The sequence below is a fragment of the Cyprinus carpio genome, chromosome B15 (assembly GCF_018340385.1).
Source record: "Cyprinus carpio isolate SPL01 chromosome B15, ASM1834038v1, whole genome shotgun sequence".
Taxonomy (NCBI): Eukaryota; Metazoa; Chordata; class Actinopteri; order Cypriniformes; family Cyprinidae; genus Cyprinus; species Cyprinus carpio.
In genome coordinates this window covers 13,641,682-13,658,224 of record NC_056611.1, presented here as the reverse complement: position 1 = coordinate 13,658,224, position 16,543 = coordinate 13,641,682, and the positions used below count along the sequence as shown (strand labels likewise).

The window sequence follows — 16,543 nt, the reverse complement described above, 5'->3', positions numbered from 1 at the left end:
CATTTTTAATTTAAGAAACCACATATACAACATATTATATATATATATATATATATTATCATCTGTATTAAACCATGGTTAATTTTCGTAAGGGCAGAGATAGCCTATTGTTTTTGTTGAAGAAGCCATTTCTGCCACATAAGAAAAAAAAATCATGCTTTGTTAAATCCTAATTATGATATAACATTTGAAATGATCCAAATTATGAAACAGTCAAAATTATGATATATGTCATAAGTATAAAAAAAAAAAAAAAAAAAAAAAAAATCATAATTAAGAAGGGCCATATTAAGACTTTTTGTCTCAGTTTCTACATTATATCCTAACTGAGCTTTTATGTCATAATTTCTGATTTTAATCTCATAATCATGATTTAGTATATCATAATTTCGATTTTTTGTTTCATAATTATGAAATTGATTAGTGGATTAGTGACAATTGTTTAATAGGATCTCATAATGCCAAGTTTTTATTTTAAAGTGATAGATAGATAGATAGATAGATAGATAGATAGATAGATAGATAGATAGATAGATAGATAGATAGATAGATAGATAGATAGATAGATAGATAGATAGATAGATAGATGATTATTGTTTTTATTATTATTCTCATTATTTTATGTGGCAGAAATAAGCGGGATGCAGATAATATGGAATTCAAGTGAGTAATTTTGGAGCTCTCTTCACAAGTTCTGAGTAAATTCACATGAGACTCAAAACCCATAAATTATTATTCCATAATCTTCATCTAAAGTGACAAATTAACGAGTGAGATGAAAAGCAACCCTCTTCTAAAGCATTCCTCGTAATCATGAAACATCAAAGCTCATTTTGGCTGGCTTAGAACCAGCAGACCTCTCCAAAACACCCTTCTGTTAGCGAGGAGATGAATTATGGTGAGAATCAAAACAGAAGGAAAAAGAGTTAAGCTCAGTCACAAATGCAAACCGGTGAGAAACACAGAATCCATCAGCTGGGTGAGGACTAGTGAGTCTCACTGGAGAGAAGTACCTGATCCTACAAGAGCAGCTTTTCTTTGGTGTGGTGCCAGTAAGAGTCAGGACTGACACAGGACTATACAAACAGTGACAAAAGCCGGACTGACCTCAGGTCTCCAGTGCTCTGGCACCTTTCCAAGAAACTCTCAAAGAGAGGAACAGTACCGTGGAAGCCAGTGTCGTTTGTGCACCTTCTGCAGAAAAGTGAGTTTCAGCCTTTCCTGAAATGGACTTATTTCTGCAGCAGGGGTCTCTGCAAGGTTAGTGAACAAGCGAGGAGTTCTTTGACTGAAAGAATGAGTGCCTTGTGTCAGGCTAGGAGTGGTTGACAGAACAGGAAGGCAGAACGAGTGAGAGGGGGAGAGAGACAGTCACAGAGAGAGACGACTTTTGTCCCGTGCTGGACAGGAGAATCTGCTTTGTGTCTGTGATGGTTGGGTTCATACGTGCGCCAGGAAGAAACTTGCAGCATCTCGCTACCATCCTCAAGACTCTACCCATCTTCATAATGTCTTCTGAATGAGGAGCCATGTGTTTGCCTACAGAGGGTGTTGTTTCATAGACTGCCAGAAAGTTTGCACAGGTAAGGTCTCCTGTATGGCTTGTGGAAAACTTCACTTTTTAGACTGTTTTTAGAAGTTTACTTGCTAGATGGTAGCTATACATTTACATTGCAAGTTTGAATATTTTAATCATTTTAAAACTTTTTTGAATGTAAATTCTCGTCTGCTATTATTGTTTGTTACACAAACTACTTTTTCCAAAAAAAAAGAAAAGAAAAAAGATCTACTATAACAGAGAGGTTTAACATTTTGAGTAATAATAATAATGATAATGATATAATAATTATTATGTTATTATTATGGAAAAAGAAACCTAAATAATTTGGACCATTAAGGCTTTTTTTTTTTTTTTTTTTTGGCGGCATTATGACTTGTTTGTGGTAATTATGCAAATTCTCCTCAAATTTGTATCATTGTTATGTATCCTGAAGTTTTACTTTTCAACTTTTTTGTCATTTCCATCATTCTTAAAGGAGAATTTAAAGAAATTCTCATTCATGCATTATAATAAGTATTGCAACAAGAAATACTGTAATAAAACAATTTTATTAATTTAAATATACATTACTTAAGACATTAAACTGAAGTCAGTATAACAGATACTACCATGATATATTAATATTCTTGATTTAAATTATGTACTGGTATATTGTATAATTATACATACATTACATTACATTAATGAGAGGAAAAAAAAGAGAACATTTTGTTTGTTTTGGGATTACATTTTCAGAGGAAATTGTCCTGAAAGTAATGTCATAATGCAAACAAAATCTTAAACATAGGCTTTGTTTTATGTATACAATATTTAATTATTCATTTTGAAGTGAAATGACCTGGAAATGTTCTTGGCAGGATTTGTGATATTCTGATCCAAAAATCTGGTCCAGTGAAATCAGCTGTGATCCAAACATAGACAATTATTTTTAGAAACCATTGCTGTTTTTTTTTTTTTTTAATATTAGAGAGTCAGTTTCTGAGGAATGATGTTTTGCTTAGCAGATATGGTACGAGGTTCTGGAAGTTTCTCACTGCCAAATGCAGACAACAGGAATGAGCTTTGTCCTTGTTTTTATCAGAGCTAAAGACACAACATTAGGTAGCATTGTAAGAATCTCAGACTACAGCCACTGGCCTCAGGGAAATGACAGAAATAGTGGAAAAAAACAAGGAGGTGACAAGGCCTGTGCCTCACTTTTCATTTACTAAGCAGAGGACAGATAGAAAGAGACCAGAGGCACTACACTGCCACGTTAGTAGCTCTCTCTCCTCCTGATCTCCCACCTTAAACAGTACAGTCTATTGAGTGAGTACAGAGAAACAAGCAGAGGGGGAATGTGGGGCCTTTCCATGATCACTTTGGAGAACTTTGGAAGGTCAGTGGTGAGTGAAAAATGCTCCACTAGTTTTGGTTTTGATAATCAAGCCTCTGTTGTCAAGGTCATCTGTGTTTCCAAAACAATGAGAATGGGCTGAAACCACACAGGCCCTGCCAATGACCGTGTGTTTCATTGGGAGCTTTCAGAACGTGGTGATTGCTGGAATTGATTTGTTTGGAACTAGAATACAGACGCATTCTTTAGCAGTGTTGGCTAAGGCAAGCATAACAATGGCTGTTTCTCATTCTTACTGTTGGGGTTTGTTTGTACTTCAAGGGATAGTTCACCCAAAAATGAATATTCTGTCATCATATACTCACCCTCATTTTGAGGTTCTTTCTTCTGTTGAACATGAAAGAAGGCATTTTGAAGAATGTTTGTTTACAAACAGTTGACCGTCGTAGCTATTGACTTCCATTTTAATTTCTCCCCATACTATGGAAGTCAATGGCTACCAGCAACTGTTTAGTTACCAACATTCTTGCAAACACTACATAGCACTGTTCTAAAAGATCTTAGAACATTCTAGCAACCACATTCAATCTCCAGATCTCGTGGAACTCCCAAGCAACTATTTAGCAATAACTTCCTGGAATCATAGAAGTAAATTTTGAATGTTTTTCTTCCAAAAACATTACAAGGATGTGTGTGTGTGTGTGTGTGTGTGTGTGTGTGTGTGTGTGGCCTTGCGGCAACATTTGCACTTCACGAGACCAGTTTTCCAAGCTGATCTCTCCCACCTCCTGCTCTGGCTCTTCCTCTCTCTGTCTGAGATATCCTCCAGACACTTAAACACATTTCCCTGAACATCATTATTCACCACTATACTCATTTGGGATTTGAAAGAGCTCTCATGGAAATGGATTTGTTATCAGACTGGCATAATGTCAGGTCAGATTCTGAGTAAGAATGGCTCCAGCTGTTGTCATAAGGTGGAAAAGCTGTGTAATTTGAGTTAGAGATGATGTCATCCTTTTTTTTCCCACACAATCTACCTCATGCTTTTACAACAAAATAGCAAAAGTAGCAAATAACTTTTAGGTGGAATACACTTCAAGACTGAATGTTTACTGATATAAAAACACTAGGCTTTGCACACTTGCCGAAATGTTTACAGAGAAATATTGGACATCAAACGACTGAATATCACACACAGATACACACTTTGGAATCTCCAAGGAAATAATAGGTCATCTGTGACCTTTCCATCTACTGTTTTATGAATGCTATGAATTGGGACATACTACTGTTTTCACATACTGTTTTTCATCCACTATATGAAGTAGATATATTTGGATGCATGGTATGGGTTCTAAAAATGGTTTAAAATATCAAACATTTTTGATATCCTTCGACTTGACAGCTTCATATTCTGAAGCTAAAATACAAGGCTGTGTCCATCATACTGTAAAATCTGTCAAACTCCACTTTTGAACCCAAAATCTGAGCACAACTTGTGTAGTGTATTCCAGCCTTTACTGAAATACAGTCAGACAGTCTGAGACAAAAGAACACTTGGAGGAAGGAGGTTGTTGACGATATTTCCATTAGACCAAGAGATTTCCAAAGCTGTTTCCTTTGCTCCACATCCACCTCCTCCCATTTACCAACTCCCTACCCTTCTTCAGTTGCTTTCTGGGAATACTCACCATCGACCAGGTTCTAAGCATACTTCTTGTGCAGCTTATCTGATGTCTGGAGGAGTGTGGAGAGTCAGAAACAAGAGTTAGGAGGAGAGGGGTGAGTCTGGGACGCTTGCTTTGGCAGCCAACCATTGTATCACAACAGCTTTTAATAGCACAGCGAAAGGAGGTGTTGACGTTGTTCTCCTTCTGCCTTGAGGCTCTGAGACCCTGCGTGCGAGCCACTTTCTGCCACTCTCCAGCTGAGGTGAAATTCTTGGCTTTGAGCTGCTCACATTTTTGTATGGAGATGAAAGAGATGATCTGAAGAGTTTGCCAAGGCATTGAAGGTCACACACTGGCATTGAGGGCATTGCCAATTCCTGGTGTGCCTGAGTGAGGTCTGACCTCATGTCATAGTCATGTAAATCTCTTTCTCATCCAAGATATTTAAGGACAGAACTAAGCTTTTGAACTGGATTCGGTGGCATCAAGTTTTGGACCAAGCACTGGAGATTTGGAAGAGCTGCTATGGCTTTGGAGCTTCTGTTTAGAGGATATAAGCATGTATAATGATACCATGAGGTGATCAAAATCAACATCTGTGCAAAGGTAAAGCAATTCTTTGAGTATGAAAATATAGAAGTGAGTCTTGAACTCTGACCCTATACATCTTCACGCGTGTTTTCTGCATGCTTTTTGGTCTGCGTGGGTGCTTGTGTCTATGAATTTTTGAGTTTGGGTCCTTCTCAGTGGAGGAGAGCCAGGCCCCTTCGCCACTCCTCTGCAGGGATTAAACACAGTGAAAAGAGCTCTTTGTGCCCGCTGCGCTGGAATGCCTGTTGAGCCCAGTGTCTTTATAGGAAACAAACAGCCAAAGTCAACGGAACATTTGAGCAACTGCCTGTTGGAATATTGTGTTCACTTGAGCCCCTGCCCTGTGCAGCCCCCTAAACGTGAAGCACCAGAGAAAGAGTGACTCACTCTCAATAGTAGCCTTCAAGCCAGGAAATTCTTAGTCTGATGATGCATTATTTGCGCCTGAAAGTCAGCGTGCTCACAAAAACACTCTTCAACACATGGAAGCCTAAAATAATCATGCAATCACATTTCAGAATTGATGCGTTATATCTCTTAATGTGACTTTATAGAGTAATGTTTTTTTTTTTTAATTTTGCAATTGTGACTTTATTACTTACAACTGAGATTTTATTTCTTATAATTTTGACTTCATATTCACAGTTTTGACTTTATATTGCAACTATTTCTCTTAATTTTGACTTCTTATCTCAGAATTACGGCGTTACTGGTACAACTCAAAATTTTACTTTAGCTTTCAACCCTGGAATTTTGACTTTGTTATTCACTTAAAAAAAAAAAAAAAAAAAAAAAAGATTTATATTTGACTTTATATCTCACAATTGGGACTTTATCTCAGAATTACAATTATTTCTCTTCATTTTGATTCAGAATTGCACTGTTTTATCTCATAATGTGGTTATATAAATCCTATATGGATAAAGTTACTTTAATCTTGCAATTATGACTTTGTTGCTCACAATGAAGGCTTTATTTCTAATCATTTTGACTTTACATCTCACAATTGTGACATATATCTCACACTGTGACTTTATAGTAATGTGAATATAAATATCAGTTACCATGTACGTTTATTTATTTATTTTGCCGCGGAAACTGGATAGAAACTTGAATCTTGTAGAAAAGTCTTTAAATAAATGCACTTTTTGTGTGCAGAGTTTTTGATTAGGCCCAAAAATAGTTTGTTTGTTTGTTTGTTTGTTTATTAATTTATTTACATTTTTCTTCACTGATTTTTAGGGACAATCTGCGTAATTCTGTGGAATGAGTTTCAAAATGTTAAAAGCAGATTCGTTTAGTGGAAAACAGAGTAGATTACATATATGATAAAACATGTTTGAATATTTGCAGTTCCATTTTGTCTATGAATCTTAAAAAAAAAAAAAACATCATTTATTAGGTTCCTTTGAAGTTAAGACCTTTGAAATTGTTTGACTATTGGTCTCTGCCTTTGTGAGCAGAAATGGAGAGGGATATGTCATACTCTGACTGCCTTGTCCCACAGGAAACTCTCTATCCGATAGGAAGTCTACATATAGACTCAGCAATCAGCAGTGGACTCCTCTCCTGCCATCCTGTTTGTTTGTCATGTTTCCTCTTTACTGTTTAGGGGACCTCTCCCTAGTGCCCACTTACATTGTTGATGACTAAATTATCATTGATGTTGTCATGATTGGAGGTGCTTCTACAGTGTATGTTTAGACGATGATACCTTTAAAACCATCTCAGACCTGCTAGAAATAGGTTTTTCTCCAAAAAATGTTTTCCAGTGTAGGACTATATAACCCCACCTCCTCTGGCTGGTTGTAAACAATACACTCTTTCTTGCTCTTGGATTCTTATCTCAGGGTTATATATTTCACTATCGTTGACATGAGCATGCACACAAGGGCCTTTGATGGTGCTCTGGTGACCTTAGCCCATGTGTCTTCACTGTGCAGGTGGTCTGCTGGTTATTAGCTTGTAACCAAGCCTCTGGCATTCTCAAAACAATGAGTGATGGAGAACCAGCATACCAGAGATTTTGCACAGCACTTAAAAGCATCCCACGATGCTACATATGTGTATAACTAAACAAGATTAGCTTTGATTCTAAAAACAAAGTTCTGATTAGCATTTTATGAGAGAGGTCTGTAGACATAAGAGAAAATTTGATCTATAAATCGTTCATCAAGTTTGCTTTTTTTTATTCACCTGCCGTGTTTAGACCTCTTGAGCCTTAATTACACTTGCTGGTAGAATTTCTACCCACTCATTGCTATTTTAAGTCACGTTCGGAAGCCCAGTTCATTTTCACATTCCACTTCTTCGCAGCATTTTTGTGGTCAGGTCTAAAAATTGAAGAAACTATTTAGTCAGCCACATACATCACTGTGTTTGTCCGTGGCCATAATCATACACTCACAGAAATGGCAGGATTTCTTATCTGCCCCTCAATTTCCTGTCTAGATATGTCTGTGTGCTGCAGCACATATGCGGCCTGATCTTCAACATGTGTGTTTTCTTCAATAACATCCTCTGAAGTTTGGGAATCTTTGGATATGAAGAGGCCTTAGGCATTGTGATCAAATATGTTGTGGAAATGAGTTTTTGGCATTTGCTTGTTGTTCCACATTATGATAGGCAGTTATTCAGCCTATATATATATATATATATATATATATATATATATATATATATATATATATATATATATATCTATCATGTGCTGCAAATGACTATGATTTTTCATATTTTGCTCAAATTATTATTATTTGAAGCTTTCAAATTCCACTTTTATAAACATTTTGGAAAGTGAAAGTGAAAAGGATGTGACATACAGCCAAGTATGGTGACCCATACTCAGAATTCGTGCTCTGCATTTAACCCATCCAAAGTGCACACACACAGCAGTGAACACACACACACACACACACACACACACACACACACACACACACACACACACACACACACACACACACACACCGTGAACATACTGTACACCCGGAGCAGTGGGCGCCCAGGGAAAAAAAAGAAAGAAAAAAAGTTAGAAATCTACAAATTCAACCTACATGTACAGAATATTTGCAAAGAGACAAACACTTAAGGGCTCACTGAATTGCTTTGACAATTGTGTGACATAATTTCCACTTAAACAGGAAGACAGGACAGGATATATACTGTAGAGCAGCTCCTCCCCCTATTTTAAATAGCCAATAGAAGTGAGAAAATGTAAGTTTGAATGTTTATGTCTTCTAAATGCCAGTTTTGTCATTGTTTTGGGGCACGTGTAGCTTACAAATTACCTTAAGGCTAACATATTCATACTAAATGCCAAAAACATTCCATTTTGATTTCATGGGGATAGCTGCTGTGATAACATCACTTATGTTGTTATTGTGTGAAATAAATTTTGATCTAATAATTTAAATATATTATTAATATATTCATTAATATTAATATACCCTAGTTTTAGGGAAAAAATAATTAACATGAATGCATGTATAATATAATATAATATAATATAATATAATATAATATAATATAATATAATATAATATAATATAATATAATGCAAATTTATATAATAATGATATATAATATTCAGAATATTTTTTGTAAAGATTTGTGTGTGTATTAATATAATTTATAATTTATATTAATATATATTGTTATTATATTATTTTACAATATATTATATATAACATTATTTAAAAATATATTATAAAACCATATTTTTATATAAAAATTCATTCTTGTTATTATTGCTATTATTATTATTATTATTATTTATTATATATTTACATTTATATCACTATATTTTATCACGTTGCAGTCAGCACTGTTTTCTCCATGTCTCCATGCTCCTGTATCAGAAGAGACCCAATTTTGAAAAGTACAGTATTAGAGCAGAGCTTTACCACCAGGTGGAGGTCTCTGAGCAGGGAGCTCGCAGAAGACACCATACTATTGAAAAAGCTCATCATCTCCCCCTTTCTCTCTCTCTCTGTCCCTGTACTTTCAAGCCTAACTGAAATTCCACTGATGAATAATCCACTGTGCCTCAAGGCAGGAACTAGAAAGCTGTTATTACCTTTCAACAGCCAGGACTCGCTGCAAGCATCTTCACCACATTTCCACACTCTCTTATAAACCAATTACAAAGTTCTTCTCCTTCAGCATACAGAATATTATCTGGAAGGGAAATCCTTTAAACGAACCTCAGCAATATGTATGAGAGAGTGGATCACATGTGGTGAAGCATCTACATTCCAAAAACCACCACCATGTCTTTCCATTCAGAGATGTGTCTACCATTAATCCATGGCCTCCTTCCAGCCCACAGGGCTGTCATTTTGAAGAACAGAATGTTGTGTCATCCGCCTTTCAGAATGATCCAACATCTCTTCTAAACTTGACACTTAAGTGTTATGAAAGCAAGCATCAGGGCCTGAAAAAGTTTGAAAGAACACTTCTACTGAAAAAAAAAAGAAAAAAAAAAAAACTTAATCAAGGTTTTTGTCATGTTTATTTAATTTTACTCAGACATTTTACTTGGAAAAACTTTTTTCCCCCTAACTTTTTAAAAATTATACATTTTAAACTAATTTAATTTTTTTTACCCTCTTTTAAAAATTATTTTATGGCTTAAATCTGATGACGATGTGTAATAATAATATTACACATCAAGTAAAATAATTACATAATTACAAATAATTACAAGTCTTGTTTTATGTAATTTTGCCTCTCAAGTAAATTGAAAAACATAGACATATCAGTAGAATAGATGTTGAATTAAGTTTGTTTTATAGACTTTTTATTATTTTAAACATTAAGCTCAATAAATTTGATTATGGTGATAATAGGGATTGAGACAGAAACTATAATATAATATAATATAATATAATATAATATAATATAATATAATATAATATAATATAATATAATATAACAATAAGATAAAATAACATTATTCAAGATGTATTCTTTGTGTAAAGCATGTCAAGACTTATGCAATTTTGCTTTTCAAGGTGACTGTTTTTTAAGGAGGTTTTAATATTTTTACTGGAAAACAGACATACACTTGTGGAATACATACACGAATCATTTAGGCTCTAAACAAATGATTTGTTTCTTCACTTAGTTGCACATGAGCTTCAGTTTGGATTCAGTGAGCAGCTAACCAGACTGTATTCGACCACATCTCTTCATCTTTTTCCATTGCGCTCTTCAGGCAGGGTGCAGCATCCACAGAGAGCGTCTCTCCCATCCGAGCACGCTGAAGAGAGACAATAACAGCCTTTATGCTGCATGCTGGAAAAATGTGCTGTCCCTCACATTGTTGGGTCTGATAATGTGTGAGCGTGTGCAATTTGGAACAGAATCAAACTCCAGATAAAGCCACTAGTAGGGAAATGGGACTCATTGCCTCTTAGATCGTGCAAATCGGCTTTGATGAGCAAAGAGGCATGTGGCAATAACAGAGTTTTGGAGTGTGATCAAACCCAATCTCAATCTGTCGGTTCTTCTGTCTGTCTGCCTCTCATAGTCAGTCTTTATATATTTCCCAGATGACCTACATATACTTCCATTATTACCCTCTTGTGTTTACTTCAGCTTGTTAAACTTCCTCTCTTCATTGTAATTCGTCGTCTTTCTTTTCTTTTTTATGAAGCTCCATCCTTTTATTGACCAGCGCACTAACATCTGTTATCAGGGCTGTAGCCGACAGGCAGGAATGTGGGGTTTAGTTCAAAGCAGCAAGTACAGGCAGGTCCGTGCTGTTTTGAATAGAACATGTATCCACTAAATGAAGATGTAGAGGGAGAGAGGCAGAAAATAGCCTAGTAAGACATCAGGGACTTTAAAACAGCAGCATAAACTAGCCTATATTTAATGCTTAGAAATGGAGGCGTTGTGTTTGTTGGACAACTGGAATAAGGTAAATGTGTATAATGTGTTTCCTATTTCAAATTTCAAATAGCAAGCCAGTTATCTTATCTTATCTTATCTTATCTTATCTTATCTTATCTTATCTTATCTTATCTTATCTTATCTTATCTTATCTTATCTTATCTTATCTTATCTTATCTTATCTTATCTTATCTATTTATTTATTTTTTGATGCATGCTCTCTTTACTGGTTGTTACATTTTTAGAACCTCATCAGAATTTAATGTGCTGGCAATTTAGGCTACTTTGTAGATCAAGTTTTTGAATAATGCAAGGGTCAGTTTGTTCAGGTGAAGTGGTTTAAAGTATAAAAAGGTTAGATCTGTGTGAAATTTAAATTCTTCAGCCTTCTTCTCCAATTTCACAACAAAGGTGCTATCATTGAATCTCAAAAAGTAGGCTAATTAAAATAATTACCTCAGATTATCCAGTTATAGGTTTGGGTTTCATTGAATTCATTTCACCACAAGCCTGTTTCTTTCTCACATCCTTGGTGTCAAAAATAAACCCCACTAAATTAATTACAAATAAAAGCCCCTTCTTGTTTATGCTGGACGACACAAAGCGACCGTTGCGAATCATTTGACCTTTGTGTCAGTAGGCTACATCATAAATAGAACGAGACAGCAGTTTACTGTCAGAGATTTGTCATTTCGTGTTGCGTCGCATGCGGTGTCAAAAATAAACCCCACTAAATTAATTACAAATAATCTCACATCCTTGGTGTCAAAAATAAACCCCACTAAATTAATTACAAATAAAAGCCCCTTCACAGTGATTCCATAGAAAAAAAAAAAACTTTATTATTTCAGTTCTTTAAAAAAACAAAAACCTTTTTCTTATTGAGAATAACATTTAATATTCTAAAAAAAAAAACAAAACAACAACAACGAGTATTTTATGAGAGGTAACAGTTTAGACACCAATTCTCACTTAACTAGTTGCTTTATTATGCCTATTATTAACATATTGGCTATTATTTAGTACTTATAAAGCACGTATTCTGCATGGCCATCCTACCCAATACATAAACTTAACAACTACCTTACTAACTATCAGTCAGCAGCAAATAGGACTTTATTGAGGCAAAAGTTTTTGTTAATGGTTTGTGAATTGGACCTTAAAATAAAGTGTGAACGTGTGCATGACACAATTCTGTATGTGACTAGCTAACAGGTTAATGTACAAAGTTAGCCATCGGAGTGATTGTATACAATGTGCTGTGGTAGAACTCAAAGAGCACAGGAATGTCAGGGCAGGAAGGTCTGTCTGTGTGTGTCAGAGGAAAAGGCAGCTCACGACCGGTGAGAGTCAGTGTAAGCTGGGCCGACAGGGTAAATCAATGCTATCTGTTTGCAAATGCCATTTGTGTGAGTGCAGACTCTATTCATCGGGGCAGTGAGTCAGCTGAGGATGCAGACGGGGAATGCCGGAGGCTGCATTTCTCCCGCTCGCACTATTGTGTTTACTGTAGACACTTGACCGGCTTAGTTGTTGTCTGCAATAGAAAAGATATCAGTTAAAGAGAATATATACACGTATGTAAGTATGTACAATATCCCTAAAATGGACAGTTCAGCCACAAAATGAAAAACTGTTGTCATTTACTCACCTCGAGTCGGTCCAAACCTGTATGAACATATTTCATTTAACACAAATAAAGTTATATTGCAGAATGTTTGAGCTGTTGTATAAATAAGAATTTACTAACAAAACTGAGTAAAACATATTGGTGGATATTATAAACTTTATTAATTTTATAAGATTTATAAGGTTGTTTTTGTTTTCTTCTCTGGCAGGATTCTCATGTCCCTGAGAGAGTAAGTGAAAACACGCTGGTCATGGATAGTTTGAACCAAAATCTTACCAGTAGACATCAGTCTCATCAAGTGCTCCAGGTAAGATCAAACTTTAATTACTACGTGACAACATTTTATGTATATAGCGTTGTTTGTTGGGTTGTTTAATAGGAAAATAATACAAAATACTTTTATTAAGCAAGGGAGCATTACATTGATCAGAATCAGAATGAGTTTTTAGTCGCCAAGTGTGTGAAAACACACAGGGAATTTGTTGTGGTTTTTCAGGGACTCTTGGTACATACATAGATATACACATACATATTTGACATGGGAATAAGTAAGTAATATTACTACTACTACTACTACTACTACTACTAATGTGGTATACATCCGGAACTGAAGACTTATGTACAGATTTGTGCATTATATACAACTGTAAAAAGAAAATGCATGTGGGCCTTTACTTATTTCAAAAGTGACAATAAAACATTTATAATGTTAAAATCTTTGATAACAATATCCACTACTGTTCAGAAGTTTGGGGTCAGTAATTAAGTTTTAAATTGATAAAAAAGGTGATGTGATATATTGTTGGAAAATATTTGTATTTTGAATAAATGCTGTTCTTTGTAACATTTTATTCACCAAAGAACCCTGAAGAAAAGTATCTTGTGTAAAAGTCATCTTTGTATCACAGGAATAAGTTGTAGTTTAAAGTATATTGAAATAATAATAAAAAAACAACATTATTTTAAATTGCAATAATATTTCACAATATTACATTGTTTATTATATTACAATTTTTTTTTAGGACTTCATATATATTAGTCATTTTAGTCATTCTTTAACCTTTCCCTGTCTAGCTTGTACTCATTTGAACAATGCTTGAAACTTGGTTTCACGAGCACTTCCTGTGTCTGTGTCTTTAAGATGAATCGCTTGATGTATTCCCCAGTTGTAAATTGCTTTGGACAAAGCGTCTGCTAAATGAATAAGTGTAAATGTACATTTTTTTCTGTATTTTTGATCAAATAAATAAAGCCTTGAGCATGAGAGAGGTGTCTTTAAAAACATTTAAAATCTAACTGATCCCAAACTTTTGAAATCCCAAACTATGTATATATATATATATATATATATATATATATATATATATATATATATATATATATATATATATATATATATATATATATATACAGTATATATGTATGTATATCTGTAGATGTGTGTGTGTGTGCATGATACAGTATATAATATTATTTCTTGTTTTCTATTCATAGTTTTTATTTAATAAGCAAAAAAATATGAGCAAAAAAGAGGTAGAAGCTCAGAGGTAGAAAGGTACTTTCTCTTTCTTCCCCTTATTACTGTTTTTTTACACTTTGCATGACAGTCAGAGAGGTAATCCAGTTCTGATAGCAACACTTTTGTTTAACGCAGCTTCAGTGCGCAAGCTTTTGTCTGACAGTCAAGGTTGAGTGTTTATGATACGAGGTGACAAGCAAACTATGAAACACACCCTCGGGGGCATCATTACCATCATCACCTTCTGCTTCAACATGGCTGCCACATCTATGTGGATTTCTCAGTGTAGTAGAAGATAATCTATGGCAGATGTGTTGATGGTTTCTTTATAAAACACAATGATCATCTCTCACTCATCCCGTAAGCTCTGCTTTAACCAATTACACAAATTGCCTCCTGTTAATCTTGTTTAAGCAGTCGTGTTTATCCTAAACCCAACCGTATACCACAGCCCTGAGGTGATAATATATCTTTAGTGGCTGTTTGGGAAGGTGGGTGAACAGCAATTATCTGGAAGGTAGCTGCACGATTAAAAATAATATGCCTTTATTGCAATAAACCTGTTCAAAATGGAATCCTGTGCACATTTACATATAATCATGATTGTGCCTTGAACAGAATTAGCAAAATAATCTGATGGATTCAGCTAATTTCTAGTTGAAAAATGATGTCATTGCATGATAGCGGAATTACAGGGTACAGCTTTCCCCTCCCAGTCATTACCATTTCACATTGTTGCCATGACAACCTCCCCCATGCTGAGTCTTTAAGTTTTCACAGAGGTCTACTCTCAAGATGTGACTGAAGGCACTTCTCACTAGAGTTGAAGAGAATAGTAAGATGAGCACTCAACCGCCTGCTGAGAGCTCAGCTTGAATCACTACTTTGGAACTTCTTGTTTTGAAATATTAAATCATTGTGGGCAATTTTAGCTGACGTATGAGTTGACTCACTATATTTATGATGTATTTCAGCAGCACAATGGCTTTTGCTTCTTAGATCAGACAGACATTTAAAGCAGTGGTTCTCAACCTTTTTTAACTGAAAGGCCTAATAATATTCTGAGTTTTCTACTGTTGATGTTTGTGACTTAATGATTAAAGGGATAGTTCACCCAAAAATGAAAACTGTCATTAATTACTCACCCTCATGTCATTCCAAACCCTTAAGATATTCGTTCGTCTTCAAAACACAAATTAAGATACTTTTGATGAAATCCAAGAGCTTTCGGACCCTGCAGAGACAGCAATGCAACTGACACATTCAAGGCCCAGAAACATAGTAAGAACATCGATAAAATAGTCCATGTGACATCAGTGGTTCAAACGTAATTTTATGAAGCTACAAGAATACTTTATGTACAAAAGAAAACAAAAATTACGACTTCTCTTCCATGTCAGTCTTCAACATACATTCATGACAGTGCCACAATGCATAAAAAGTATTCTCGTAGCTTCATAAAATTACGATTGAACCCCTGATGTCACATGGACTTATTTTAATGTTCTTATTACACTTCTGGGACTTCAACATGGTAGTTGCGTTGCTGTCTATGCAGGGTCAGAAAGCTCTCGGATTTCACAAAAATATCTTAATTTGTGTTCTGAAGATGTACGAAGGTCTTATGAGTTTGGAATAAAATTAGTAATTATAGACAGAATTTCAATTTTTGGGTGAACTATCCCTTTAAGGATTGGGATTTTTTTTTTCAAACATTTTTTTTGTCATAATTTCAACCTAATAAAATATTTTAGAGTTTAGAATAGATTAACTAGGAAAAATATATATTTATTATAAAAATGTCCATTAAGTTTTACCTATTTATTTATTCATTCATTCATTCAGATTACTTGGTTAAACTTTATTTTTTTGGTCCTTTTAACACATTCTGTTGACTATAAGTAACATTGCACCTACATATCTATTAGCTCTTAATAGAGTGTTGGTAGAGTATTAGTAGACTGGTAGGGTTAGGGTTAGAATAAGTTGACGTAGTAAGTGGAATGTCTGTTTGGAGACCATCACAATAAAGAGTTAGCAGATATTAATCAGACAGTCTACTAATACTCTAATGAGAGTTAGTAGACATGTACTGTACAGTAGGTGCAGTTTTATTTAATGTCAAAAGAATGTTCAAAAGCAAAGTTATTTTAAGTCACATTTAAGGCCCCCTTGAAGGGTTGCTGAGGCCCCCTCATTATATAGAAGTTGAAAATGTTTCTGTATCATTTACTCACCCTCATTTATTCCAAACCTGTATGACTTACTTTCTTCTGTGTATCATAAAAGCAGATGTTTTGAAAAGCGTTCATGTTGCTCTCTCCCATACAATAAA

General features: G+C 34.8%; 1 protein-coding gene across 22 annotated transcripts in view; it reads left to right on the top strand.

Moving 5' to 3' along the window:
* Window positions 1-16,543, top strand: part of LOC109071322 (pleckstrin homology-like domain family B member 1) — a 71,460-nt gene that overhangs the window by 3,272 nt on the left and 51,645 nt on the right. For 5 of the 22 annotated variants that reach the window (XM_042739356.1, XM_042739351.1, XM_042739343.1 and 2 more), the window contains exons 1-2: window positions 10,896-11,087; window positions 12,898-12,996. In XM_042739356.1, the coding sequence (XP_042595290.1) occupies window positions 11,052-11,087; window positions 12,898-12,996 (135 nt within the window). In that variant the 5' untranslated portion in view covers window positions 10,896-11,051. Of the gene's footprint in view, window positions 1-791; window positions 1,584-4,228; window positions 5,177-10,895; window positions 11,088-12,897; window positions 12,997-16,543 lie in introns of those variants that run through there. The other 17 variants (XM_042739363.1, XM_042739347.1, XM_042739357.1 and 14 more) reach the window with 11 other exon arrangements.